The following is a 26,657-nucleotide window of genomic DNA, read 5'->3' as shown; positions in this document are numbered from 1 at the left end:
AGTCGCGCCGGAGTCGAAGTATAAGTCGCGCCGGAGTCGAAGTATAAGTCGCGCCGGAGTCGAAGTATAAGTCGCGCCGGAGTCGAAGTATAAGTCGCGCCGGAGTCGAAGTATAAGTCGCGCCGGAGTCGAAGTATAAGTCGCGCCGGAGTCGAAGTATAAGTCGCGCCGGAGTCGAAGTATAAGTCGCGCCGGAGTCGAAGTATAAGTCGCGCCGGAGTCGAAGTATAAGTCGCGCCGGAGTCGAAGTATAAGTCGCGCCGGAGTCGAAGTATAAGTCGCGCCGGAGTCGAAGTATAAGTCGCGCCGGAGTCGAAGTATAAGTCGCGCCGGAGTCGAAGTATAAGTCGCGCCGGAGTATAAGTCGCGCCGGAGTATAAGTCGCGCCGGAGTATAAGTCGCGCCGGAGTATAAGTCGCGCCGGAGTATAAGTCGCGCCGGAGTATAAGTCGCGCCGGAGTATAAGTCGCACTGGAGTATAAGTCGCACTGGAGTATAAGTATAAGTTGCGCCGGCGTATAAGTCGCGCCCGCGTATAAGTCGCGCCGGAGTTGAAGTATAAGTCGCACCAGCCAAAAACAACATAATAATGAAGAAAAAAACATATTTTTACATATAAGTTGCGTCCGAGTATAAGTCGCTCCCTCAGCCCAACTATGAAAAAAAGTGCAACTTGTAGTTTTTGCATGAACTCCCCCTGCTGGTGTACTCTTGTGAGTGCAGTTTGGGTCAGATACATAGAGACGTGTAATAGTTTAAGAGCTTTTGCCACGCCCCATTTTTTACGGGACCAATCAATCGGCAGCACATGACTTTAGTCCAACTGTGGCGTCGCATCGAAAGCTCCAAAAAGTCGAGTTTGCAAAATGGCGCCTCTTTAAACGGATAAAACTAGAACTATACTAGACTATGGAACAGCGCCCCCTGCTTGTCAGAACCTCTCAGTCTTTAACGCAGCTTTAAAGAAGACGTTCAGTGCTTGTGTCTCTATGGTTCTCACACATGAATCACTCTAAATGCAACTTCAGAAGAGAAGAACCAACTAGAACATGTTTAAACATCCGAAAAGTCCCGCTTGTAGAATAGATTTGATTTAAGACCAGACTAAACCCGCCTCTTCTCCCTGGCATTTAATACTAAACATAATGTCCGTTCCCTGTTTGTTTTATCTGTGTGTTGTTTTATCTTTGGTCCGTCTGAAGTCGTTTTAAGTGTAATATAGAAATAAACCGGCGCTGAAATATTATCTTAACGACCTCCTTTTACGGCTCTCCTCAAACCAAACCCGACGTCTTATCTGGTTCCTCTTCCCGTCTTCTCCGTAATCGCGCCGTGACACTTTACACCTCGCGTTACGTAAGTTTATGTCCAAAACAGACGCGGGGCGAATGTTTGACCAGGCGCTATCGTTTTTATGGCGGTGAAATAAAGCCGGATAAATAAACTAACAATGGAACAAACAGGGAATTCCCCGTCGGAGCGGAGCTGTCGGAGCAGAGCTGTGGGTTTGGACTCGGGCCTGAAGCTCTGATTTTTCTGTTTTCTTCATGTTTTTCATCCAAGAAAAGTCCATTTGGAGCATTTTTGGGTGTTTTGGTTACGCAGAAGGTCAATCTCTGTCTTTGGTTGCTTTCTTTCGTCGTCTTTTGAGTTAAAGGTGGACTCTGTAGCTTTTCCGGTGCCACCCGTTGGTCTCCATGGAGATGTTTTCGGGGGTGTTCCGCAGTGTAGCGTTAAAGCTACTTCTCTTGCGTTCGTTTAACAAGTATTTAAAAAGAAAACGCTAAAAAACTTGACTTGTGTTCGGTTAACTGCGTGTGTTCTGTGAGCGGGGTCGCCTCTCCACAGATCTGACCTGTAATTTAGTGGCGTCTCCTGCCCGGCTCGTCTCCATGGAGATTAATAGGTTAAATGTAATACTGTGGAACATGTTAAAACCCTGGACTAAAACTAAAATTAACTAAAACCTGGACTGGACTAAAACCTGGACTGGACTAGACTAAAACCCTGGACTGGACTAAAACCCTGGACTGGACTAAAAACCCTGGACTGGACTAAAAACCCTGGACTGGACTAAAACCCTGGACCGGACTAAAACCCTGGACTAAAACCCTGGACTAAAACCCTGGACTAAAACCCTGGACTAAAACCCTGGACTGGACTAAAACTCTGGACTGGACTAAAACTCTGGACTGGACTAAAACCCTGGACTGGACTAAAACCCTGGACCGTGTAAACCCCGGGCCGTGTAAACCCCGGGCCGTGTAAACCCCGGGCCGTGTAAACCCCGGGCCGTGTAAACCCCGGGCCGTGTTAAGTTGAATCTGGGCCGTGTTACGTTGAATCTGGGCCGTGTTACGTTGAATCTGGGCCGTTGTCCCTCTGAGCGTCTTCAGTCCTCGTCCTCGTCCTGTGTCAGTTCTTTTGTACAGGAGCAGGACAAAGGCTGAATCTGTGCAGAGGTGGATTATGGGTAATGTGTTCTGTCATATCTGTGAGTTCAAAATGTCCCAAATCCGCTCACAAAACTCCGGTTCTGCCTGGTTTCAGTTTGCAGGTCACACGTTTAACCCGACGCTTCAAAAAAAACGGGAAACACCCTTTGAGACGAGAGATTAGACGTGTTTTTCACCGTGTCCTGTTACGATACTTTAAAAGTACAACACCTGTTTGGAAAATCCCACAGTAGAGCATTTCACTCGTGTATAATCTTACACTTATTTATTTATTTATTTATTATGAAACCGGTGCACAGATCTGACTCGTAACATCGTAACATCTGAGGTTTATAACAATGAGGTTTAAGAGGGAGAATGAAAGGGAGGAAGAGAGAGAAAGGGAAAAAGAGAGAGAAAGGGAGAAAGAGAAAGGCAGAAAGAGGGAGAATGAAAGGGAGAAAGAGAGAGAAAGGGAGAAAGAGAGAGGAAAGAGATTGAAAGAGAAAGAGAGAGAAAGGGAGAGAAAGGGAGAGAAAGAGAGAGGGAGAGAGAGAGAGAAAGGGAGAGAGAGGGAGGGAGAGAGAGAGAAAGGGAGAAAGAGGGAGAGAAAGGGAGAAAGACAGGAAAGAGAAAGAGGGAGAAAGAGAGAGAAAGGGAGAAAGACAGGAAAGAGAGAAAGAGGGAGAAAGAGAGAGGAAAGAGATTGAAAGAGGGAGAGAGAGAAAGGGAGAAAGAGGGAGAGAGAAAGGGAGATTGAAAGAGGGAGAGGGAGAAAAAGAGATGTGGTGCGTGGAGTTTAAAAACACAGTGGAGCACTTCCTGTATCACCACATGATGACATCACAAGGTGGAACAGAGTGTTTTCAGTTTGAGAGAAGCTCAGAGTCGTGTGGTTCGGGCCTTTAAAGTCCTTTCACGTGTCTCGTGTCTTTTGCCGTTGAATAACTGTGAAAAATAAAGACTTTTGTTTATTTCCACTGACAGAGACACTGAACTTTGCTCCAGGTTTTGTTTCGTGTGAATCCGCCCAGTGATCGCACAGATATGGACCATAGACCAGCTCCACACGGCTGCAGTTCACTTGTTTCTCCCCCTAGTGGCCAAACGCCGTAACTGTCGAAAACACAAAATCATCATGACTTGTTATTTTCCTGATTACAAAAGAGTTAAATAAGAAGAGCATCGTTAAAGTGTAAACAGAGCGCTGTTCTTTTTGATAAACGGAAAGACGAGGCTGGTTTTTCGTGTTTTTAAAGGAGGTGTACGGTTCTTTTGTGTTAAAACAATAACACCTGATTAAACCTTTTATTAAAACTTCAAACACCGACGTGAGCAGAGGAGGAACCAGGGCGGAAAAAGGGAATCATTCCACTGTAATGTTCCACAGGATGGCATTAAACAAGCGCTCTGTAACCATGGAGACAGAGACAGAGAGAGAGAGACAGAGAGAGAGAGAGACAGAGAGAGAGAGACAGAGAGAGAGAGACAGAGAGAGAGAGACAGAGAGAGAGAGACAGAGAGAGAGAGACAGAGAGAGAGAGACAGAGAGAGAGACAGAGAGAGAGAGACACAGAGAGAGAGAGACACAGAGAGAGAGAGACACAGACAGAGAGAGACACAGACAGAGAGAGACACAGACAGAGAGAGACACAGACAGAGAGAGACACAGACAGAGACACAGACAGAGACACAGACAGAGAGGCAGAGAGAGACACAGACAGAGAGAGACACAGACAGAGAGAGACACACAGAGAGACACAGACACAGAGAGACACAGACACAGAGAGACACAGAGAGAGACAGAGAGACACAGACAGAGAGAGACACAGACAGAGACAGACAGACGATTAACAGCAAAATATATGGAATTATAGAGAAAAGGAAAAAGTGAAATAAAACTGTTTACTGCACAGAGAGAGAGAGAAATAACTGTATACTGTACTGAGAGAGAGGGAGAGGGAGGAAGAGGGGGAGGAGAGAGAGGGATGAAGAGGGGGAAATAACTACTATAAAACTGTATGTGAGAGAGAGAGAGAACTCTATACTATAAAACCGTTTACTGCACTGAGAGAAGGAGAGAAGAGAGAGAGAGCAAAAGGGGGAAATAACTGTGTACTGTACTGAGGGAGGAAGAGAAGGAGGGAGGGAGGGGAGAGAGAGCAGGAGAGATGGTGAGAAAAAGGGAGAAGATGGCATTAAACAAGCGCTCTGTATCCATGGAGACGAGGAAAGAGCCGCAGTGTGAGGCTCCAGAGCTGTTCTGTACTTTCTTATCCTCTTATTTTAGTTTAAAGGAAATGAGAGCTGTTTTCCGTCTCTGCGCTGGTATCGGTTATAGTATAGTATCGGAATCGGAACTGAAAAGCCAGATCGGTTCCTCCCTCGTCATTATTGAGGCGTAACTGTTTCATTTTTCTAATATGACCAGACTGAAGACAAACTCCACATGTCAGATCTAACATAAAAAACACTGGGGTTAAAGTCTTTTATTTCCGGAATGTTTTGCCCCTCGTTCACGTTGTGTTTCCGTTGTGTTTCCGTCGTCGTTCCCAGGTCCTCCGTGCTCCTCTTGGCTCCTCTCCTGGCCGAGGCCGACCCCGCCCCCCGACGCGTCCCCAGAACGCCGGGCTCGGCCGGGGCGCAGGGCTCCAGCGACGGCCCCTGTCCTCACTTCACATGGATGTCCCAACACGTCCCGGCATTCCGAGTCCCGGGAACGCACGTGCACGTACTCACCTCCCCGGACCAGTTCTACCAGACCATGAAGGTGAGTAATCGTAGAGTCACGTTTTTAAGACTCTAAAAATCAAGTACAAACAGAACTAGTTCATTTTAAACCGTTTGCAGTCGTTCAAAGTGATTCCTCGCTCACTTTATTCATCCAGAACATCCTCATGACTCACCAGGATGAGTTTACAAGCACTTTTCACAACCTTCGCAGACCAGGGTGGAGTTTTATCATCACAGTAAACCGAGCCCGTAAGCTACAGACTCACCGCTGTGAACAAATCTTGTGAGATGAATGTTTGAATGTTCGTTTATGACCCATCTCGAGCTTATAAACTCATCACGGTGAGTCATTAGGATGGTCAGGATGCGTAAGGTGAGCGGGTTTAACTTTGGACCACTGCAAACCCCATAATCAGGCGGAGACGGCGCACAGCGGACTTATTTTGACCTCCAGATCTGCTAGTACAATGTGTCTGTAGTGGAAGACACATTTTACTCAAAAAAAATCAGGTAGAGCGCCTTTCAGGGGTATTTCCTGTCGGGTTTCCACTCTGTCACGACCTCCTGATGAAAAAACGCAAAAAAATGTTTCTCTCTTTGAACGTGGTCGGGTTGTTGAGCTGCGTCAGGCCTCTTGGAGCGTCCCATCGCTGCTGAGGTTGGACGTAGTATGATGGTCATTTTAAACTTCTTAAAAGATCCTGAGGGTTACGGGAAAAAAGTCAAGCGGTAGACCCCAAAAAAAGGTCACAAAATGTCCCGATCAAGCTCGTCACTGGTGCCAGCTGCAGTCCCATAACCATCGGACGACACCTGTGCGAGAGAAGGGTTTGAAGAACAAAGAACGTCTTCAAAAACCTCGTCTCCTTCGACGTTAGGAGTTTGCACGAGAGCAACAAACGTGGGACATTGAAAAGTGGAAGAAAGTGTTATTCCTTGACAGTCCTGATGGCTTCACAAGGAGATCCACCTGAGATGTTTCCTCACGGCACACTGCAGGGGGAGACCATCGTGATCTTCGGGGCTTTTTGCTTCAGTGGAACACCAGAGCTTCAGGTTGTGCCGAGGTGTCAAACAGCGGCCGGCCGTGGAGATGTTCCAGGGGATGTTCCTCACGACTGAAGGCCGTCGTCTGTGAGGTAATGACTCGGGTTTTTCAACAGGACAACGCTGCAGTTCGTGACAAAGGACTTCTAGAGAAATAACATCACATTTTTGAACCATCCTGCATGTTCCTCTGATCTAAATCCAACTGAGAACATTTGGGGTTGGACGGCGAAGGAAGTTTACAAAAATGGACACCAGTTCCAGACAGTGGATGAAACAAATTTTTGAGGTGATTAACAGGAAGTCCTTAGTCCTTTTTTGAACATTTTATTTCTATTTTAGGTTTTTTTTTATTTGTTTTTGTTTTGGTTTAACGGTTGTTTGTAATAAACTGTATACTTTTCTTAAGATTCAACAGTGCAAAATGTGAATTCTTGCAATTTTTCAACTGGTCTTAGCATTTTTATCAGGAGTAATATATTTTGGGCCTCAGTATTTATCGTGAGTTCTTTTTCTTTGCAAAAATGGGGAGGTTTTTGTTGAAATACTGTCTATTTAAAAAGGGTTTGCAGTTTAAGGATTCTCTTATTTTAGTGTTTTTGGATCAGTGGCGTTTTCAGAGTGTAATGTACCGGCTGACTGCAGAGTGTTACGTAATGCAGTTAAACCAGTACAGACAGAGCGGCGGTGCGGGGGGAGTTTACGCACGACACGAGCGTCTAAGAATGAGTCTAGTACCGCGCGAGGAAGCGGAACGATCTGCTATCTAGTTTCCCACAAGCCAAACTGACACAGCAAATTAAAATCAGTAATAAAACGGAACTAAAGCAGAACCGGACAGGACTTAACGGGCCTCGACAACATTCAGATCTATCAACTGGACAAAACGTTGTAGGAGTGAAGACGTTTCGCTGCTCGTCCCGTCCGCTCTGGTCAGATTTACTCCCGGACACTGTTTTATTTCTGACCGGAACTGAAGACGCAGCTTGGACGTCGTCACTCCTACAACTTCGGACTCCTACGACTGAGGGATTACGCAGAAACGGCCCCAGTAGCAGCTCTTGTGGTCACATAAGTCCACTGTGCGCTGTCTGTAAGTGCGCGGTGAGCATGCTAGTTGTCGTTAGCTTTACCGTGATGCCAAGACTCCGTTGAATATTTAAAAAGTTGTGAAAAACTGAAAGCAGGGACAGGACCAGGGACTGGACTATGGACTAAACCGGGAACCAAACCAAGGTTCAGACCGGAGACCGGTCCAGGGACCAGAGCAGGGACCACAGGAGGGACTAAACCAGGGACCAGACCAGGGACCAAACCGGGGACTAAACCAGGTCTAAACCAGGTCTAAACCTGGTCTGAACCAGGTCTGAACCAGGTCTAAACCTGGTCTAAACCAGGTCTAAATCAGGTCTAAACCAGGTCTAAACCAGGACTAAACCAGGCCTAAGTCAGGTCTAAACCTGGTCTGAACCTGGTCTGAACCAGGTCTAAACCTGGTCTGAACCAGGTCTAAACCAGGACTAAACCAGGTCTAAACCAGGTCTAAATCAGGACTAAACCAGGTCTGAACCAGGTCTGAACCTGGTCTGAACCTGGTCTAAACCTGGTCTAAACCTGGTCTAAACCTGGTCTAAACCTGGTCTAAACCTGGTCTAAACCAGGTCTAAACCTGGTCTAAACCTGGTCTGAACCTGGTCTGAACCAGGTCTGAACCAGGTCTAAACCTGGTCTAAACCAGGTCTAAATCAGGTCTAAACCAGGTCTAAACCAGGTCTGAACCAGGTCTAAACCAGGACTAAACCAGGTCTAAACCAGGTCTAAATCAGGACTAAACCAGGTCTGAACCAGGTCTGAACCTGGTCTAAATCAGGTCTAAACCAGGTCTAAACCTGGTCTGAACCTGGTCTGAACCAGGTCTGAACCAGGTCTAAACCTGGTCTAAACCAGGTCTGAACCAGGTCTAAACCTGGTCTGAACCAGGTCTAAACCAGGACTAAACCAGGTCTAAACCAGGTCTAAATCAGGACTAAACCAGGTCTGAACCAGGTCTGAACCTGGTCTGAACCTGGTCTGAACCTGGTCTAAACCTGGTCTAAACCTGGTCTAAACCTGGTCTAAACCTGGTCTAAACCTGGTCTAAACCTGGTCTAAACCAGGTCTAGACCAGGTCTGAACCAGGACTAAACCAGGACTAAACCAGGACTAAACCAGGACTAAACCAGGACTAAACCAGGACTAAATCAGGTCTAAACCAGGTCTAAACCAGGACTAAACCAGGTCTAAACCAGGACTAAACCAGGACTAAATCAGGACTAAACCAGGACTAAACCAGGACTAAACCAGGCCTAAGTCAGGTCTAAACCTGGTCTGAACCTGGTCTGAACCAGGTCTAAACCTGGTCTGAACCAGGTCTAAACCAGGACTAAACCAGGACTAAACCAGGACTAAATCAGGTCTAAACCAGGACTAAACCAGGACTAAATCAGGACTAAACCAGGTCTAAACCAGGACTAAACCAGGCCTAAGTCAGGTCTAAACCTGGTCTGAACCTGGTCTGAACCAGGTCTAAACCTGGTCTGAACCAGGTCTAAACCAGGACTAAACCAGGTCTAAACCAGGTCTAAATCAGGACTAAACCAGGTCTGAACCAGGTCTGAACCTGGTCTGAACCTGGTCTAAACCTGGTCTAAACCTGGTCTAAACCTGGTCTAAACCTGGTCTAAACCTGGTCTAAACCTGGTCTAAACCTGGTCTAAACCAGGTCTAAACCTGGTCTGAACCAGGTCTGAACCAGGTCTGAACCAGGTCTAAACCTGGTCTAAACCAGGTCTAAATCAGGTCTAAACCAGGTCTAAACCAGGACTAAACCAGGCCTAAGTCAGGTCTAAACCAGGTCTGAACCTGGTCTGAACCAGGTCTGAACCTGGTCTGAACCAGGTCTAAACCAGGACTAAACCAGGTCTAAACCAGGTCTAAATCAGGACTAAACCAGGTCTGAACCAGGTCTGAACCTGGTCTGAACCTGGTCTAAACCTGGTCTAAACCTGGTCTAAACCTGGTCTAAACCTGGTCTAAACCTGGTCTAAACCTGGTCTAAACCTGGTCTAAACCAGGTCTAGACCAGGTCTGAACCAGGACTAAACCAGGACTAAACCAGGACTAAACCAGGACTAAACCAGGACTAAATCAGGTCTAAACCAGGTCTAAACCAGGACTAAACCAGGTCTAAACCAGGACTAAACCAGGACTAAACCAGTTACATTTTGATGTACTTAATTGTGAACATAAACGTGTTGTTTGTGTCCTGGTTTGATCTCGGTCTGATCCAGCTCTTGTCCTGGTTTGGCCCTGGTTTGGCCCTGGTTTGGCCCTGGTTTGGCCCTGGTTTGGCCCTGTTTCACCCCTGTTTCACCCCGGTTAGCCCTGGTCCCGTTCAGTCCTCATTTAACCTGTTGTTCTCGTCACATGACTTAGAATAACACGCGGGGAAGGGGGCGTGTCGTGTTGTCGGTAACGTGTTGTTAATGTTCTGTGATTCTGGGATGTCCATTTGGCTCATGTTACAGACGCCTCTCCAGTCATCATCCATCCTTCAAACTCGGGCCGGCGTGGGCGTGTGCGCGGGTGTGAACGCTCGTTTATCGTCTTATCTGTCTTATCTTTATTCTTAAACGTTTAATGCCATACCGTGTAACATTCCAGGTAAAGCATTAGTCACACAGTCCACCTCTAAAGACCCCGGATTACACTATTTTATGTTGTTTTAATGTCGTTTCCTCGTCACAAACGGATCTGGAGTTGAGGTTTTTTTTGTTTCATTCAACTGAAAACTCAAACTCAAACTGAAAACACTCCGTTCCACCTTGTGATGTCATCGTGTGGCGATACAGGAAGTGCTCCACTGTGTTTTTAAACTCCACACGCCTTCATTTCTAGAATCATTTGGATCATTTCAGCCTCTGGAATCTCCACTGAGCTAAAAGTAAAAGGAGCCGCTAACGTAAAAAACTGCCACTCGATGACATCACAAGGTGGAACAGAGCGTGAAAATGAAACCAAACGCAACTCCAGGTCTGTTTTTGACACGTTCACAACATTAGAACATGGTTTAAAGCTACAGGAGTCAGTTTTGTGTAATGTTGGTCGCCAAAAGTTTAACATAATTACGCAACAATTATGATTTGAAAAATAAAAATAAATGACATCACTTTTATTTTGTTAAATGGATGTTTAAACTGAAAGAAGAGCGCCCCCTTGTGCGAAAATCATGTCTGTATTTTGGATGGAATTGGACCCGTTCTGACTCTAAAGTGGAACAAAACTTAACTTTTTTGTTTTTCTTAAATTTTAGACATTGGGAAAAAAAAAAAAAAAAAAAAAAATTAACAAACCCCGAGCCCAAAAAAAACAAAAAAAACAAAGAAACAAAAGAAAAAAATACCCATAAACAATCCCTAAATAAAATAAAGAACAAAAACAGGACGTCTGGACTCAAACAAAAAGAAGCTAACGAAAAGCTAAGGCGCGTAGGTGTGCCAGCAGGGGGCAGCGTCGGGCTCAGGAGGGAATCATGTGGAACTCTGAACAGAAATATATTTAAAAAAAAACATAAATCGCAAATATAACCCACGCGCTTGTAAGAAAAAACACACTTACCGTATTTTCTGAACTATAAGCGTCACTTTTTTCATAGTTTGTCCGAGGGTGCGACTTATACGTGAAATTATTAAAGTAAATAATTTCACGTATCTTTGTCATTGTCGCACAGACAGAGGGCGCTCTAGGGCGTCTAATACTTAAGATTTCAACATTACGGTAATTAAAAAAAAAAAAAAAAACATCTGAGAAACACGGAACAAAAACGCCCCTTAAAGAAAATTGTAAAAAACTGTTGGATTTGTTCAGAAGTGACGCTGACGATGAAGAATTTAATGGATTTATTGATTTGGAGTGAGATCCAGAGTAAACGTGTTAGCTTGTTTACGTTAGCGTGATGTACTGATATTCTATATTTTATTATTTTTATTATTATAACTTGATTTAAAGGTAAAATGTCTGTTCTTGGTCTCGGATTTTGTAAAATAATTTCCCCAAAAATGTGACTTATATATGTTTTTTTATTCATTATTATGTATTTTTTGCCCGTGCGTCTTATACTCCAGAGCGACGTAAAGTCTGGAAAATACCGTAGATATTGTCAGGCCTGTACTTTAATATTTTGTGTATTTTTGTGTTTTTCAGGCTCGGATCAGGACGGCTCAGAGGAGGGTGGTCATGGCGTCTCTGTACCTCGGCACGGGACAACTGGAGCAGGAGCTGGTGAGACGCAAATACGACCCTATCCCGCGATCGGACAAAGAGCTAGATAACAGCACTTTTCAGAGATTTGATCCGTGTTCTACTCGTTTTTTCTTTTCTCCCTGAGCCTCTGAAGTCGTTTCTGGACTGATTCACGTTTGAGTTTCATCTTCAATCGACGCCATTTTGCCGATTAACCCCCGTTTTCACCTCCACCTGTACACGCCCACTCCCTTCTCCGGTTTTATTTGAGATGAATATTGTGATTTAAAATGCGTAAATGATAACACAACGATCCACAGCGATAAGAACCATAGAGACACACATATACGCTTTAGACATTTTAATAAAAACACGTCGGTAAAAGCACGTCGCAGCGCTCGTGTGCGTTTAGTTTCCCTTCTCGCCTCGTCGGTGCGTCTCCGGCTTCGTTCAGGCCGAGGGTTTGAGGAGGTTTTTGTAAATAGAAGCAAAGTGTCTCTTTTAAACCGGCTCTTCTCTGTTTAAAGTCGGTCTCTGTCCTTTCATCTTCACTTTAAAATCATAGTTAAGATCATCATTTTTAAGATTTTACGTAGAATCTTTTATCTTTTATTTTGAACGGACCTGGAGTTGTGTTTTTGTGTTTTGTTTTTGTTTTTTTGTTTCATTCTCACACGTTTAACGCACGAACAAACCTGCAGATTTACGCTGAGTTCTTCTCTCAAACTGAAAACACTCTGTTCCACCTTGTGATGTCATCGTGTGGCGATCCAGGAAGTGCTTCGCTGTGTTTTTAAACTCCACACACCTTCATTTATAGAATCATTTGGATTCCATTTCAGCTCTGGAGTTGCCGCTTATCTCGACTGAACTAAAGTTAAAAAGGTAGATGTTAATGTGAAAACCAGCACTTGATGACATCACGAGGTGGAACGTCGCGTTTTGAGCTTTGTAGATGTTACAGACGAATAATAAAGTGTGACTCAAACTTGAAAATGAAACAAAACACAACTCCAGGTGTGTTTTTTGACGTGTGAACAGCTTTAGAACATGATTTAAAGCTACAAGAGTGAGTTTTGTGTAAAATAGGACCTTTAAAAAGCGCCAAAACTGTACATAATTACACAACAATTATGATTTGACAAATAAAAATAAATGACATCACTTTTATTTTGTTAAATGGATGTTTAAACTGAAAGAAGAGCGCCTCCTTGTGCGATTTTGGATGTAATTGACGACTGTTCTGACCCGAAAGTGGATCAAAACATATTTAATTTAAGGACACGGGAAACAAAGACACGGTTCAGCGCTTTTTATTCTTTTTTTTAACTTTCTTATTAATGTTTAAAGATGTTCGGTTAAATAAAGATAAACGTTAACAAACCGCGAGCCCAAAACAAACACCTATAAACTGACCCTACGCAAAAAAAAAGAACGAAAACACGACGTTCAGACTCACCAGGACAAACAAAAAGAAGCTAAGCTAACAAAGAGCTAAGGAGCGTTAGGTCTGCCAGCAGGGGGCAGCGTCGAGCTCAGGATTCACAGCGCACAGGAGAGCGAGCACGCCAAAGAGCACGCCAAAGAGCACGCCAAAAAGAACCGGGAGCAAAACTATGAACAGAAAACTTCACTAAACACATACGAAAATAGGCAAAAATTCTGAATCAACTAATGATCAACTAGAAATAACAAAATCTACAGGAAAAAATAGAACTTTTTTGACCCGAAACCAGAAAAAAATACAACAAAAAAGTCGTCAAATTAAAGAAAATCGTAATGAATCGTGCCCAGACCCAACAATGACCTGCGTCGTTTTGGAATTCCCTGCTACTTCCTGTATTTCCCCAGTTTTTGTTTTGTACTTTTCTTCTCAAACTGCCTCTCGACGTGTCGGTGTTAACGCTCCGATAAATATTCACCGCGGACACGACCTCACCGAACCGAGTCGAAATGAAAAATAAAAAGGATCTGTCAAAGGAAGGCGCCTTAAGCTGTTTTCCATACGTACGTGTTATTTTAACTCCAAAAACCGGGTCGTTTCAAAGTCGTTTTAAAAGCCTGAATAACACCGCGTTATATGGACTCTTTAAATCACAGGCTCCAGGCTCCATTAATCACGAGCCGCGTCTGTGCAGGTGTGAGCGAAAATCTCTCAAAATCTGCCCAAAATAATAGAAACACTGAGTCACCCGTCTGTTCCCAAACAAACTCCGCGGTCAAAGCTAAACGCGCGGCTAGCCTTAAACACCGCTCCTTTTTTTTTTCTTTTTTTTTTTTCTCTTTTAAACTTGGAAAACGAGCCCAAAAACCTCGGCTTCAGCTCTTTACCAGGACGATTTACCGAAAAAAACACGCCCGTAAAACTTGGACGCGCTTAATTTTAGCCGCGAGGCCCGAAGGATGATGGATTACCCGATCGAAAAAGTCAACATCGCTCGGACTTTTTTAAACTAAATCCGCCGAAACGCGATACTATAATACGTGTTTGGGGCGAGGAGGGAAAACAAGCGCGGCAGGTGTGGGGGCTAACTCGCTACGTGCTAACGCTAAAGTTCAAGGCCACGTCCGCGCCAAAAATAACATAAGGCGATACCGGGTTTATGCTAGCGGTTTATGCTAGCTGTTACTTTGATTGTGTCGGTTTGAGGAGCACCTGGTCAAACGCACGTCTGTGAATAATTCAGACTCGGCCGCACATTTGCAAATCTAAACCAAAGGAATTTTTCGAGCGTGTGCAACGATTTCAACAAACTGAAAACGTGTAGCATTTACTGGCGTTCCTGTTCAGGTCAAACGTTTTAAACACATCCGGGGCAAAGGTCACGCAGTGCTGGAATGTACGGCTCAAATAAAAGCATTTTTTTAAACTTATATTTTACTGTTTTCAAAAGAATTGGTCAGATGTCATTTTTCCCAGTGTTTTTTTTATCATGTTTTTCTTTTTCTAACCTTAAAACACGTGTAAGTTTCTCCATAACGTGAATTTCTTCCACGATGTCCTTCCAGTTGCGTCGCGCACGGGGGGTTTCCTTGTACCATTTGCGTTTAACGGCTTTATTAATATCTTGATTAAATAATAGTCCTTTTTTGGGACGTGTGCGTCACAAATACATCGTTACGCACGTTCTTCGTAGTGTGTACCCAAATATTTTCCCCATTTCTTTGCCCAGATTATCCCAAATTTGTGACATTTTAGTTTTTTTGTGTGTGCGACGGAGTGTGAGGGTCAGATAAATAAAATAAACGAGAATAAAATCGTAGCATTTCGACATTTAAGACGTTTAATTTTACGAGAATATGCTGCGTGTGAATGAGCGACTAGTGCGTTACGGAGAATGTGGAGCATTTTGTTGAAATAAACGGTGAAATACTGTGTGTTTTAGCCCCACATCACCGCAGCATCATCAGTCCAAGGACTTTGAAGAGACACTGAAAACATCTGAGTTTGTTTTGTTGAAGGAATCGCACGGATTTGGAAGAAACTGATACTTTTGTGGAAGAGAAACTGGTCACTCATTCACGCACAGCAGCCTGTATCCTCAGAAAATTACCACATTATTCTCGTAAAATTACCACTTTATTCTCGTAATATTACCGATTTATTCTAGTAAAATTACCACTTTATTCTCGTAAAATTACCACTTTATTCTCGTAAAATTACCACTTTATTCTCGTAAAACTACCACTTTATTCTCGTAAAACTACCACTTTATTCTCGTAAAACTACCACTTTATTCTCAGAAAACTACCACTTTATTCTCGTAAAACTACCACTTTATTCTCAGAAAACTACCACTTTATTGTCAGAAAATTACCGCTTTATTCTCGTAAAATTACCGCTTTGTTCTCGTAAAATTACCACTTTAATCTCGTAAAATTACCACTTTAATCTCGTAAAATTACCACTTTAATCTCGTAAAATTACCACTTTATTCTCGTAATATTACCACTTTATTCTCGTAATATTACCACTTTATTCTCAGAAAACTACCACTTTATTCTCAGAAAATTACCACTTTATTGTCAGAAAATTACCGCTTTATTCTCGTAAAATTACCACTTTAATCTCGTAAAATTACCACTTTAATCTCGTAAAATTACCACTTTGTTCTCGTAAAATTACCACTTTGTTCTCGTAAAATTACCACTTTTTCAGGTTTTGACATTATTCTCGTAAAATGACGTCTTTATTCTCGTAGCGCCCGCGTCATTTATTTTATTTAACTGACCCTTCTACTCCGTCGTTTTTAATTCTTGGTGCGATGAAAAATCAGATTATTTGTTGAATTCGTTGAGATGATCTGATTCTGGACCAGTCGTCTTCACTTATTTCTTCTTTAATTTCTTTTGCCCATTTATCCCTAATCCATGACGATGTATTTTTCCCGTCGACCCTGAACCTTCGTCCCATTTTAGATTTAGTTTTTTCACTCTTGTTGTATTTATGGTGTTTAAAGTGTCATCTCTGTGTCGTAGGTGGACTGTATGGAGGAGGCTCTGGAGCGCTCTCAGGAGAACACCTCTGAACTCAAAGTGTCCGTGCTGTTGGATTATACACGAGGATCTAGAGGTCGGGCGAGTCAGACTTTGGTGTGTGTGTGTGGGGGTGTGTGCTGTTGTGCGATATAGTTCCTCACATTGTGTATTGTGACATCCAGAACATCTTCTAAACGTGTACACTGGACTCATGATGTTTGGGTCCAGACTTGTTCTTCTGGTTGGTCACCGTCACCAAGACAACTCGAAAACATCGTCCTTCAACAGAGAAACAAAGACAGAACAAAACCACAGATGCTCAGTTCCTCTTGTTCTTTTCCTCAGGTGTGGAGAACTCTCACTCGATGCGGTTCTTGTTCTTTTCCTCAGGTCTGGAGAACTCTCGCTCGATGTGGTTCTTGTTCTTTTTCTTCCTCAGGTCTGGAGAACTCTTGCTCGATGTGGTTCTTGTTCTTTTTCTTCCTCAGGTCTGGAGAACTCTCGCTCGATGTGGTTCTTGTTCTTTGTCCTCAGGTCTGGAGAACTCTCGCTCGATGTGGTTCTTGTTCTTTTCCTCAGGTCTGGAGAACTCTTGCTCGATGTGGTTCTTGTTCTTTTTCTTAGGTCTGGAGAACTCTTGCTCGATGTGGTTCTTGTTCTTTTCCTCAGGTCTGGAGAACTCTCGCTCGATGTGGTTCTTGTTCTTTTTCCTCAGGTCTTGAGAACTCTCGCTCGATGTGGTTCTTGTTCTTTTTCTTAGGTCTGGAGAACTCTCGCTCGATGTGGTTCTTGTTCTTTTCCTCAGGTCTGGAGAACTCTCGCTCCATGTGGTTCTTTTTCTTCCTCAGGTCTGGAGAACTCTCGCTCGATGTGGTTCTTGTTCTTTTTCTTCCTCAGGTCTGGAGAACTCCCGCTCGATGTGGTTCTTGTTCTTTTTCTTCCTCAGGTGTGGAGAACTCTCGCTCAATGTGGTTCTTGTTCTTTTCCTCAGGTCTTGAGAACTCTCGCTCGATGTGGTTCTTGTTCTTTTTCTTCCTCAGGTCTGGAGAACTCTCGCTCGATGCGGTTCTTGTTCTTTTTCTTCCTCAGGTCTGGAGAACTCTTGCTCGATGTGGTTCTTGTTCTTTTTCTTCCTCAGGTCTGGAGAACTCTCGCTCGATGTGGTTCTTGTTCTTTTCCTCAGGTCTGGAGGACTCTAGCTCGATGTGGTTCTTGTTCTTTTCCTCAGGTCTGGAGAACTCTCGCTCGATGTGGTTCTTGTTCTTTCCTCAGGTCTGGAGAACTCTCGCTCGATGTGGTTCTTGTTCTTTTCCTCAGGTCTGGAGAACTCTTGCTCGATGTGGTTCTTGTTCTTTTTCTTCCTCAGGTCTGGAGAACTCTCGCTCGATGTGGTTCTTGTTCTTTTCCTCAGGTCTGGAGGACTCTAGCTCGATGTGGTTCTTGTTCTTTTCCTCAGGTCTGGAGAACTCTCGCTCGATGTGGTTCTTGTTCTTTTCCTCAGGTCTGGAGAACTCTCGCTCGATGTGGTTCTTTTTCTTCCTCAGGTCTGGAGAACTCTCGCTCCATGTGGTTCTTGTTCTTTTTCTTCCTCAGGTCTGGAGAACTCTCGCTCGATGCTGCTGCCGCTCTTGTCTCGGTTCTGGTCTCAGGTGCGAGTGTCTCTGTACCACACTCCGGACCTCAGGGGGCTGCTCCGCCTCCTCGTCCCTCAGAGATTCAACGAGACCATCGGGGTCCAGCACATTAAAGTCTATCTGTTTGACGACAGCGTCATCATCAGCGGGTACGACACTGAGTACTACTGCAGTATACACTCATAGTACTACTGCAGTATACACTCATAGTACTACTGCAGTATACACTCATAGTACTACTGCAGTATCGTAGTACTTCTAAACCCCCTCTCTGACAGGGCCAACCTGAGCGAGTCGTACTTCACAAACAGACAGGACCGGTACGTTCTTCTGGACGACTGCGCTGAAGTGGCAGATTTCTTCTCTGATTTGGTGGAGGCCGTGAGCGACGTGTCTCTGCAGCTTCAGCCCGACGACTCGGTGTCAATGATGGACGGAATGGTTCACCCGTATAAAGGTACGACCGGAGTGAAACGGGTACGACCGGAGTGAAACGGGTACGACCGGAGTGAAACGGGTACGGCCGGAGTGAAACGGGTACGACCGGAGTGGGTTTATGTAACACAGGGTTAAACGTGGGCAGGACGATGCAGATTTGAACATGGCGACATCTGTTTTAGTGAAAAAAATGTGTCTTTCACGTTATTTTCTCAAAAAGTTTATCCGAGCATAATGTGAAAAACAAAGAGCGGATGGAGCGTCCATCTTTGAAAATCTGACCCTCGCAGACTGTAAACATCGATCCTTTAGCTCCATTTTAGATTGTTTAAGTAAAACATCTCATGCTTTTGTCTCTTATACAGTTATATTCTTCGGCGTTGATCATAATTTTGCATTTTGGACATTTTAAATCGCTCTGTTGAAGCAGAACTAAGTCACTTTAAGTGATAGAGCTCCCCCTACTGCTCGGTTATGAGAAAACACTGTCAGGGAATGGACTCAGGAGCATTTTTATTCTTTTTTCTTGTCAAAATAAGGCTGTATAATCAAATCAAAACATATATAAAGAAGCAAAATATAAAAAATAGCGTCAGGATTTCCCAGGAGAACTCTCTTCGGGTCGTGTCGGCCATTTTGCACGTCCGGTTTTCTGAGACGACAGAGACGACGGACGCACAAAGACGTTTAATGAGGTAGAACATTTCTTAGCTCTGCTTTAATAAAAGAAACGAGCTGACGTCTGGGCTCATCCCCGTCTGCCTCTTAAACGCCGTCACAACAAAACGCCGCTCTGCCGGACCGTCGCTTCAGGTCACGACGGCGAGCAGAGGTTTTATTTTAGTCCCAAAATGTCTGAAGAGCTTCAGTCGATTCCCACGTGTTTCACTTCAGACGTATCGACACATGGAACAGTCTGTATATTTATCAAATGTACTTTTTTTTTGCACTACTGGAACAATTTTGGTCATTTTTTTAGCTGTATAATAAGATTTAAACTGTAAAATGTTGAATTAATAACTCGTTTGACTCATTAAAGACGCAAAATAAGAACAAAAGTGTTTTATTCGTGTTTATTCACCACAGATCATGATTTTTAGATTTAAAATGATTCTTTGTGGTTTAAATGAGTTTCAATATTATCGTTTATCGTCTGTTTTTACTTATTTTTCTTTTTTTTTTCTTTTTGTGGCAGTGGCGAGATTAAAAAAAGACTCAAACAGGCGTGAATCACTTTAAATGTCACTTTGAGGAGGAAAAAAACGATTTAAAAATGTCTGAAAAGTCCATTTTCCGTCTCGCTCCTCGTCCAAACTCTGCTCTTTCTCTCGTGGTTTTTTCATTTCTTCCTCAGTTTAAATGTAAAAATGTTTGTGGACGTCGTGAATATCATTTCCAAACGTTCCCCGCTCTGGTCCGTGTCCGCCTGACCCCGCGTTACCGTAAAGTGAACGTCAAACGCCGCCGCCGCCGCTCGGAGCCGCCGCCACTGACCGGACGAGGGCAGGAAAATGGAGCGAGGATTCAGACGGAGACAGGAATAAAGATCTGATGTCACGGTGTCAGGAAGAACGAACGTCAGGGGAAGAGGGAGGGAGGGAGGGAGGGGGGGAGGGGGAGGAGGAGGGAGGGAGAGAGAGAGGGAGAGGAGGAGGGAGGGGGGGAGGAGGGAGAGGGGAAGGACACACATCACAGAAAGAGGGAGGGAGGGAGGAGGAGGGAGAGAGAGAGGGAGAGGAGGAGGGAGGGGGGAGGAGGGAGAGGGGAAGGACACACATCACAGAAAGAGGGAGGGAGAAGGGGAGGAGGAGGGAGAAAGGGGGAGGAGGAGGACACACAGCACAGAAAGAAGGAGGGGGGGAGAGAGGGAGGGAGAGGGGGATAAAGAGCGAGAGGGGGAGAGAGGGCACACTTATATCACTCACAGAGAGAAAGAGGGAGAGGGGCAGGACACACATCACAGAAAGAGGGAGGGAGGGAGGGAGGGGGAGAGAAAGAGGGAGTAAAGAGCGAGAGGGCACACATCACTCACACAGAGAAAGAGGGAGGGAGAGAGGGGGGTAAAGAAGGGGAGAGAGCACACATCACTCACAAGGAGGAAGAGGGAGGGAGAGGGAGAAAAAGGGAGAGAGAAAGGGAGAAAGAGGGGGAGGGGAGAGAAAGAGGGAAGGGGGAGAGGGGAGTAAAGAGGCAAAGAGGGATCAAGAGAGGGAGGGGAGTAAAGAGGGAGAGAAAGAGGGAGGGTGGGGAGATGAGGAGTAAAGAGGGAGAGGGGGCAGAAAAAGGGGAAGGAGAGAGGGAGAGAAAGAGTGTGAGAGAAAGAAAGGGGGAGGAGTAAAGAGGGAGAGAGGGGGAGAAAGAAAGAGGGGAAGGGGAGAGGGGAGTAAAGAGGGGGAGAGAAAGACGGGGGAGGAGAGAGTGAGTAAAGAGGGAGAGGCGAAGAGAAAGAAGGGAAGGGAGGAGAGGACAGGGAAAGATGGAGGCAGAGGACTGGGGGTAAAGAGGGTGAGAGCGGGAGGAAAGGGGGAGGAAGAGGGAGAAAAAGAGGGGGAAGATGGAGGCAGAGGAGCGGGGGGAGGAAGAGGGTGAGAGAACGAGGGATTAGAAGAGAAAGCAAAGGAGAGATGGAGGGAGGTGAGACGGTGAGAAAAGGGAAACAAAGATAAAGAAAGAGGAGGGAGAGACGGGAGGAGGGAGGGTAGGATGAATAAATGGGGGGATGAGGAAAGAGGGAGAAGAGAGAGAGACTGATGAGGCGTGTGAGGAAACGGCCGACTCTTCTGTTGATTCCAGGACGATCTCAGTCAGAATCTACTTACGTTTATAAAGTGTTTCAGATAAAGACGTTTGGCGGGAGAGCGATGGCGTTTACAGGAACGAAGCGCCGCAGACGAGTCCTTCCCCTTTGAACCTCAGTGTGGCGCTGTTCTCTCTTCCTCTTCTAACATAAATGAGACGTTGTTCAGACTAAATCCCGACACGCGGCTGGATCGTTTTCCCGACTCCAGCGAGGCGTGACCCGGTTCAGGATCCCCGCGTCGTATCGTAACCGCGACGCGTCACCACGGCAACGGGCGATAAAACAGAGCGTCAGGGGCGGAGCGACGGACGCAGAGGAGTGAGATATGAACTCTGGAAATGGTCAAAGTAAAGTCGTGACGTTAAACTGCCTCGTTCTCATCCGTGTTGTCCGTTAGAATGACCCCCGGTCCACAGGAGGGCGCTGTTCTCCGGTTTGAAGTGTCTTTAAAAGTAAAAAGAGTAAATAAAATCAGAAGTGCACTGCTCTGGGACAGTTTACAGTGAAACGACGTCAGACTCCAGACGTGGTGAGGCGTGTTCATGACTTTTAGCTTGTGGCGTGCCGTCTCTTCGCCGCCGTGTTAAAATCTCATCCGATTCTCCTCGTGTTTGGACGTGTCATCGCTTTGCCCTTTCAAGCCAGATCTGTGGAGAGGCGACGCTCGTATGAATGAGTTTTAAGTTTGTTTTTAGTCATTGAATCGTTGCAAAACAAATGTAAAACTGACATCATGTGACTTTTATTAGTACATTTTCCTCCTTCTGCATAAAAACGGCTCACCCTGAAGTTTAGATGTCCCCGTGTGTCAGATGCCCTCCCTGTGTCTTCTTCTGCATTAAAGCTGCTAACACATGTCAGACGTTCTACTTTGTCCCTGAGTCTCTGGTCCTACAGACTCGAACTTTGTCTGCAAATGGACACGGGACAGACCTGGTTTAGACCTGGTTTAGACCTGGTTTAGTCCTGGTTTAGACCTGGTTTAGACCTGGTTTAGACCTGGTTTAGTCCTGGTTCAGTCCTGGTTCAGTCCTGGTTTAGTCCTGGTTTAGACCTGGTTTAGACCTGGTTTAGACCTGGTTTAGTTCTGGTTTAGTCCTGGTTTAGACCCGGTTTAGACCTGGTTTAGTCCTGGTTTAGTTCTGGTTTAGTCCTGGTTTAGACCCGGTTTAGTTCTGGTACGTCAGTTGGTCATAAAAGTGGAGTTTGTCTCTTGTTCTGATGATAAATGAGTTTGATTTGTGGAGTTTTGTCCAAAGTTTGGTCTGAGTCTGGATCAGAGTCGTGATCTTCTCCTGCAGGAAACAGACAGGACTTCTCCAGAGCGGCTCAGAGCAGGATCATGGAGGTGATGAACGAGGCGCGACTCAGACAGAGGCTCCAGGAGGAGAACGGAGCGAGAGGACGGAGAGAGGAGGAGGAGGACGGAGCGAGGGAACACAGAGGAGCGAGAGGACGGAGAGAAGAGGAGGAGGAGAGGGAGGAGGAGGAGGAGGACACGTGGGTTTTTCCTCTGGTCCAGATGAAGCCTTTGGGAATCAGTCTGGACGAGCAGGTCACACAGGTGAGACGAGTGAACGAGTGAATGAGTCTGCTGTAGACGGGAGATAAGTGTGTGTGTCGATGTGAGTGTGCGTGTGTGTCTGTGGGGGTGTGTGTGTTGGTGTGTGTGTGTGTGTGTCTGTGGGGGTGTGTGTGTTGGTGTGTGTGTGTGTGTGTCTGTGGGGGTGTGTGTGTGTGTGTGTCTGTGGGGGTGTGTGTGTTGGTGTGTGTGTGTGTGTGTCTGTGGGGGTGTGTGTGTGTGTGTCTGATGTAAATCTCTTTGAGTCTTGGAGGAAACTCTCTATAAAAACGTGATGTGACGTTTCCTGGATCAGCTGTGGTTTTGTTGCTTTAAACTCGTCGAGCTCGAGACATGACCAGGACAGACCTGACAGGACACGGTAATCAGACTATGACTGGACTGTAATCGGACTATGACTGGACTGTAATCAGACTATAATCGAACTATAACTCGACTGTAATCGGACCTTAACTGGACTAAAGCCAAACTGTAATGGTGCTATAATCAGACTAAAATAGAACTATAACCAGATTATAATTGGGCTGTAATTGGACTATAATCGGATTATAATTGGATTCTAATCAGGCTATAATCGGACTGAAATTTGACTGAAAATTGGACTTTAAAATCCCAGTGTCTCCCCGCAGAGGCTCCTGACAGACGCCGGCTCAGACTCCAGTCTTCCTCACCTCTGGACAGTATAATCGGTCTCTAATCTCTCCACAGAGGCTCCTGACAGACGCCGGCTCAGACTCCACGGTCTTCCTCGCCTCTGGAGACCATAATCGGTCTATAATCGGTCCATAATCGGTCCATAATCGGTCTCTAATCTCTCCACAGAGGCTCCTGACAGACGCCGGCTCAGACTCCACGGTCTTCCTCACCTCCGGGTACTTTAACCTGACCCGCGCTTACATGCAGCTGGTTCTGGGAGCGGGGGCCCGGTACCGCATCCTCACCGCGTCTCCCGAAGTCAACGGCTTCTTCGGGGCCAAGGGGGTTGCCGGTTCGATTCCCGCCGCCTACATCCACATAGCGAGACAGTTCTACGACCAGGTGCTGCGGCTCGGGCAGGAAGAGCGGGTGCATCTACACGAGTACTACAGAGACAAGTGGACCTTTCACGCCAAAGGTCTGTGTCGGATCAGAGTAGATTCTGTTCTATGTTACTCGAGTACTGGTAAAAGTAACAGTACTTGAGTAAAGGTTGTGGTTCCTCTTCTTTCTGTGAGGCTAAAGTGACTGTTTTGTGTCCAAACTCTTACTCAGTATTTGTAGTATTTGTTTACTCTGATTTGAGTAAAAGTTCTTTTTACTTGTATCATTTTAAAGTGACTTTACTGTGTCTTTAGTTCACATTTCTCCTGTCTCTCGTTTCTCCTTCTGTCTGAAATTTTGCTCTTTTAGTAATGACCCGAAGTGAAGACCAGAGAAGATCTGAACCAGGACTGAAACGAGACTAAAACGGGACTAAAACGAGACTAAAACGGGACTAAACCGAGACTAAAACGGGACTAAACCGAGACTAAACCGAGACTAAAACAGGACTAAAACGAGACTGAAACGAGACTAAAACAGGACTAAACCGAGACTAAACCGGGACTAAAACGGGACTAAAACGGGACTAAAACGGGACTAAAACGGGACTAAAACGGGACTAAAACGAGACTAAAACGAGACTAAAACAGGACCAAAACGAGACTAAACCAGGACTAAACCAGGACTAGACTCTGTAGAATCAGCTCATATTAAATGACTCAAGGTTCCAGGAAAAGCCCATTGTGAGATTTTTTGCAGTTTTGTGGCGGTAGAAGAATTCAGCGTGAGTCACACACGAGCCTCAGGCCAGAGACGCAGCTACGGGGAATTTACTTCTGTCTGAAAAGAAATGGGGAAATACAGCAGCGTTACGCAAAATCTGATGATGTTTTTTAGTATTTTTTGCACATTTGAAGTGGAACAGAGTGTTTTGTGTGAATGAAACAAAAAAACACAAGTCCAGGTCAGTTTGTGATGAGGAAACATTAGAACTAAACTTTTATAAAGATTCTTTAAAAAATAGAGGAACATAAAACATAAACATAAACAACGCAAACCAAAAATACTCGTATAAAGTCCTCAAAATGGCGCCTGTAACAGAAAGACGACGTTTGACTGAATCCCGGCTTTCATCTTTCTGTTTCAGACGCCATTTTGAGGACTTTTTTTTGTGCAGCACAAATCCTACACAACATTAAAATCATTGCACAGGTCGGGGGTGCGTTAAATGTTGTCGTTGACCTTTGACCTCTCGTGCGCTCCAGGTCTGTGGTATTACCTGAGTGGACAGCCCCGCCCCTGCCTCACTCTCATTGGCTCTCCGAACTTCGGGTATCGATCGGTGCACAGAGACCTGGAGGCTCAGATCGCCATCGTGACGGACAACGAGGAGCTGCAGACGCAACTGCAGGAGGTGAGGCGCCCCCTACAGGAGGAGAGACGCCCCCTACAGGAGGAGAGGCTGTGTGTGTAAACATGTAGTGCGCCCCCTACAGGAGAGGCTGTGTATAAACATGTAGTGCGCCCCCTACAGGAGAGGCTGTGTATAAACATGTAGTGCGCCCCCTACAGGAGAGGCTGTGTATAAACATGTAGTGCGCCCCCTACAGGAGAGGCTGTGTATAAACATGTAGTGCGCCCCCTACAGGAGAGGCTGTGTGTATAAACATGTAGTGCGCCCCCTACAGGAGAGGCTGTGTGTATAAACATGTAGTGCGCCCCCTACAGGAGCAGGAGAGGTTGTACCGCCGCTCGTCTGAAGTCTCCAGCTCCACGTTCGAGCGTCCGGACAGACACGTCCAACTCTGGGTCAAACTGGTCACTCCGCTCATCAAGAACTTCTTCTGACCCGCACACAGGTGAGGTCACTCTGACCCACACACAGGTGAGGTCACTCTGCCCCGCGCACAGGTGAGGTCACTCTGCCCCGCGCACAGGTGAGGTCACTCTGACCCCTCTCTATTTCTATTACAGATCTATTATTTTGTTTTGATTGGTTCATTTCTAGTGAAATGAGAAAATAACATCTGAAATGTGTCACATGAGAAAAACAAACTAAACGGAATGGTACATTCGGGTGCTGTTGTTCCTTCAGGTGTTGTTGTACATTCAGGTGTTGTTCCTTCAGGTGTTGTTGTACATTCGGGTGCTGTTGTTCCTTCAGGTGTTGTTGTACATTCAGGCGTTGTTGTACATTAGGGTGTTGTTCCTTCAGGTGTTGTTGTACATTCAGGCGTTGTTGTACATTAGGGTGTTGTTCCTTCAGGTGTTGTTGTACATTCAGGCGTTGTTGTACATTAGGGTGTTGTTCCTTCAGGTGTTGTTGTACATTCAGGCGTTGTTGTACATTAGGGTGTTGTTCCTTCAGGCGTTGTTGTACATTCGGGTGTTGTTCCTTCAGGCGTTGTTGTACATTCGGGTGTTGTACATTCGGGTGTTGTTGTACATTAGGGTGTTGTTCCTTCAGGTGTTGTTGTACATTCAGGCGTTGTTGTACATTAGGGTGTTGTTCCTTCAGGTGTTGTTGTACATTTGGGTGTTGTTGTTGTTCCTTCAGGTGTTGTTGTTCCTTCAGGTGTTGTTGTTCCTTCAGGTGTTATACATTCGGGTGTTGTTGTACCTTCGGGTGTTGGTCCAGGACTGGTCCAACTGACCCTCGGGCCACAGAGGGTCTACACTGTGACAGAGGGGCGGGGCCAGGATATATATATGTATCATTATAATTTTTGTCAATGTGACTATTTAGTATCGATACTGTGAAAAATGAGGATCTAGTTCCGATACTAGTTTTAGTATCAATTAGTTCCTGATTTTCGATACTTTTGACAGTCCAAACAGGAAGTAGAAACAGGACTTTTCCTCCAGCTCATCTGAAACACTCCAGTTGGTTTACACATTTCCACACGTGTCCTTCTCTCTGAGTCTGACCTTTGACCTCGACTCATTTGTGCAGAACTGGTTTAACTCTGAGCCGTCGTCAAGGAAACGAGTCACTGACGGCTCAGAGTCCAAACCTCAGACACAAACACGATTTACAGAAACACTGCATCACTGTGGTCAGCCCCGAAACCCCCTCAAGACCCTCCAGAGTACTCCAAAGTACTCTCAAGTACTCCAGAGTACTCCAAAGTACGCCAAAGTACTCCAAAGTGCTCCAGAGTACTCCAAAGTACTCCAAAGTGCTCCAAAGTGCTCCAGAGTACTCTCAA

At 45.4% G+C, this 26,657-nt stretch overlaps 1 protein-coding gene across 1 annotated transcript in view; it reads left to right on the top strand.

Annotated features, from left to right (window-relative positions):
- The window catches only part of LOC117386967 (CDP-diacylglycerol--glycerol-3-phosphate 3-phosphatidyltransferase, mitochondrial), a 45,370-nt gene that overhangs the window by 16,144 nt on the left and 2,569 nt on the right, over positions 1–26,657 (top strand). Inside the window, exons 2-10 of the mRNA XM_033984352.2 lie at positions 4,992–5,205; positions 11,457–11,534; positions 15,975–16,068; positions 17,568–17,757; positions 17,887–18,065; positions 22,148–22,410; positions 23,251–23,542; positions 24,714–24,862; positions 25,177–25,307. Of these exons, the coding sequence (XP_033840243.1) occupies positions 4,992–5,205; positions 11,457–11,534; positions 15,975–16,068; positions 17,568–17,757; positions 17,887–18,065; positions 22,148–22,410; positions 23,251–23,542; positions 24,714–24,862; positions 25,177–25,296 (1,579 nt within the window). The 3' untranslated portion in view covers positions 25,297–25,307. The remainder of the gene's footprint in view (positions 1–4,991; positions 5,206–11,456; positions 11,535–15,974; positions 16,069–17,567; positions 17,758–17,886; positions 18,066–22,147; positions 22,411–23,250; positions 23,543–24,713; positions 24,863–25,176; positions 25,308–26,657) is intronic.

This window comes from Periophthalmus magnuspinnatus, chromosome 19 (assembly GCF_009829125.3).
Source record: "Periophthalmus magnuspinnatus isolate fPerMag1 chromosome 19, fPerMag1.2.pri, whole genome shotgun sequence".
Classification (NCBI taxonomy): Eukaryota; Metazoa; Chordata; class Actinopteri; order Gobiiformes; family Gobiidae; genus Periophthalmus; species Periophthalmus magnuspinnatus.
Note: the sequence above shows the minus strand (reverse complement) of the source record. Positions and strands in the feature narration are given on the sequence as shown.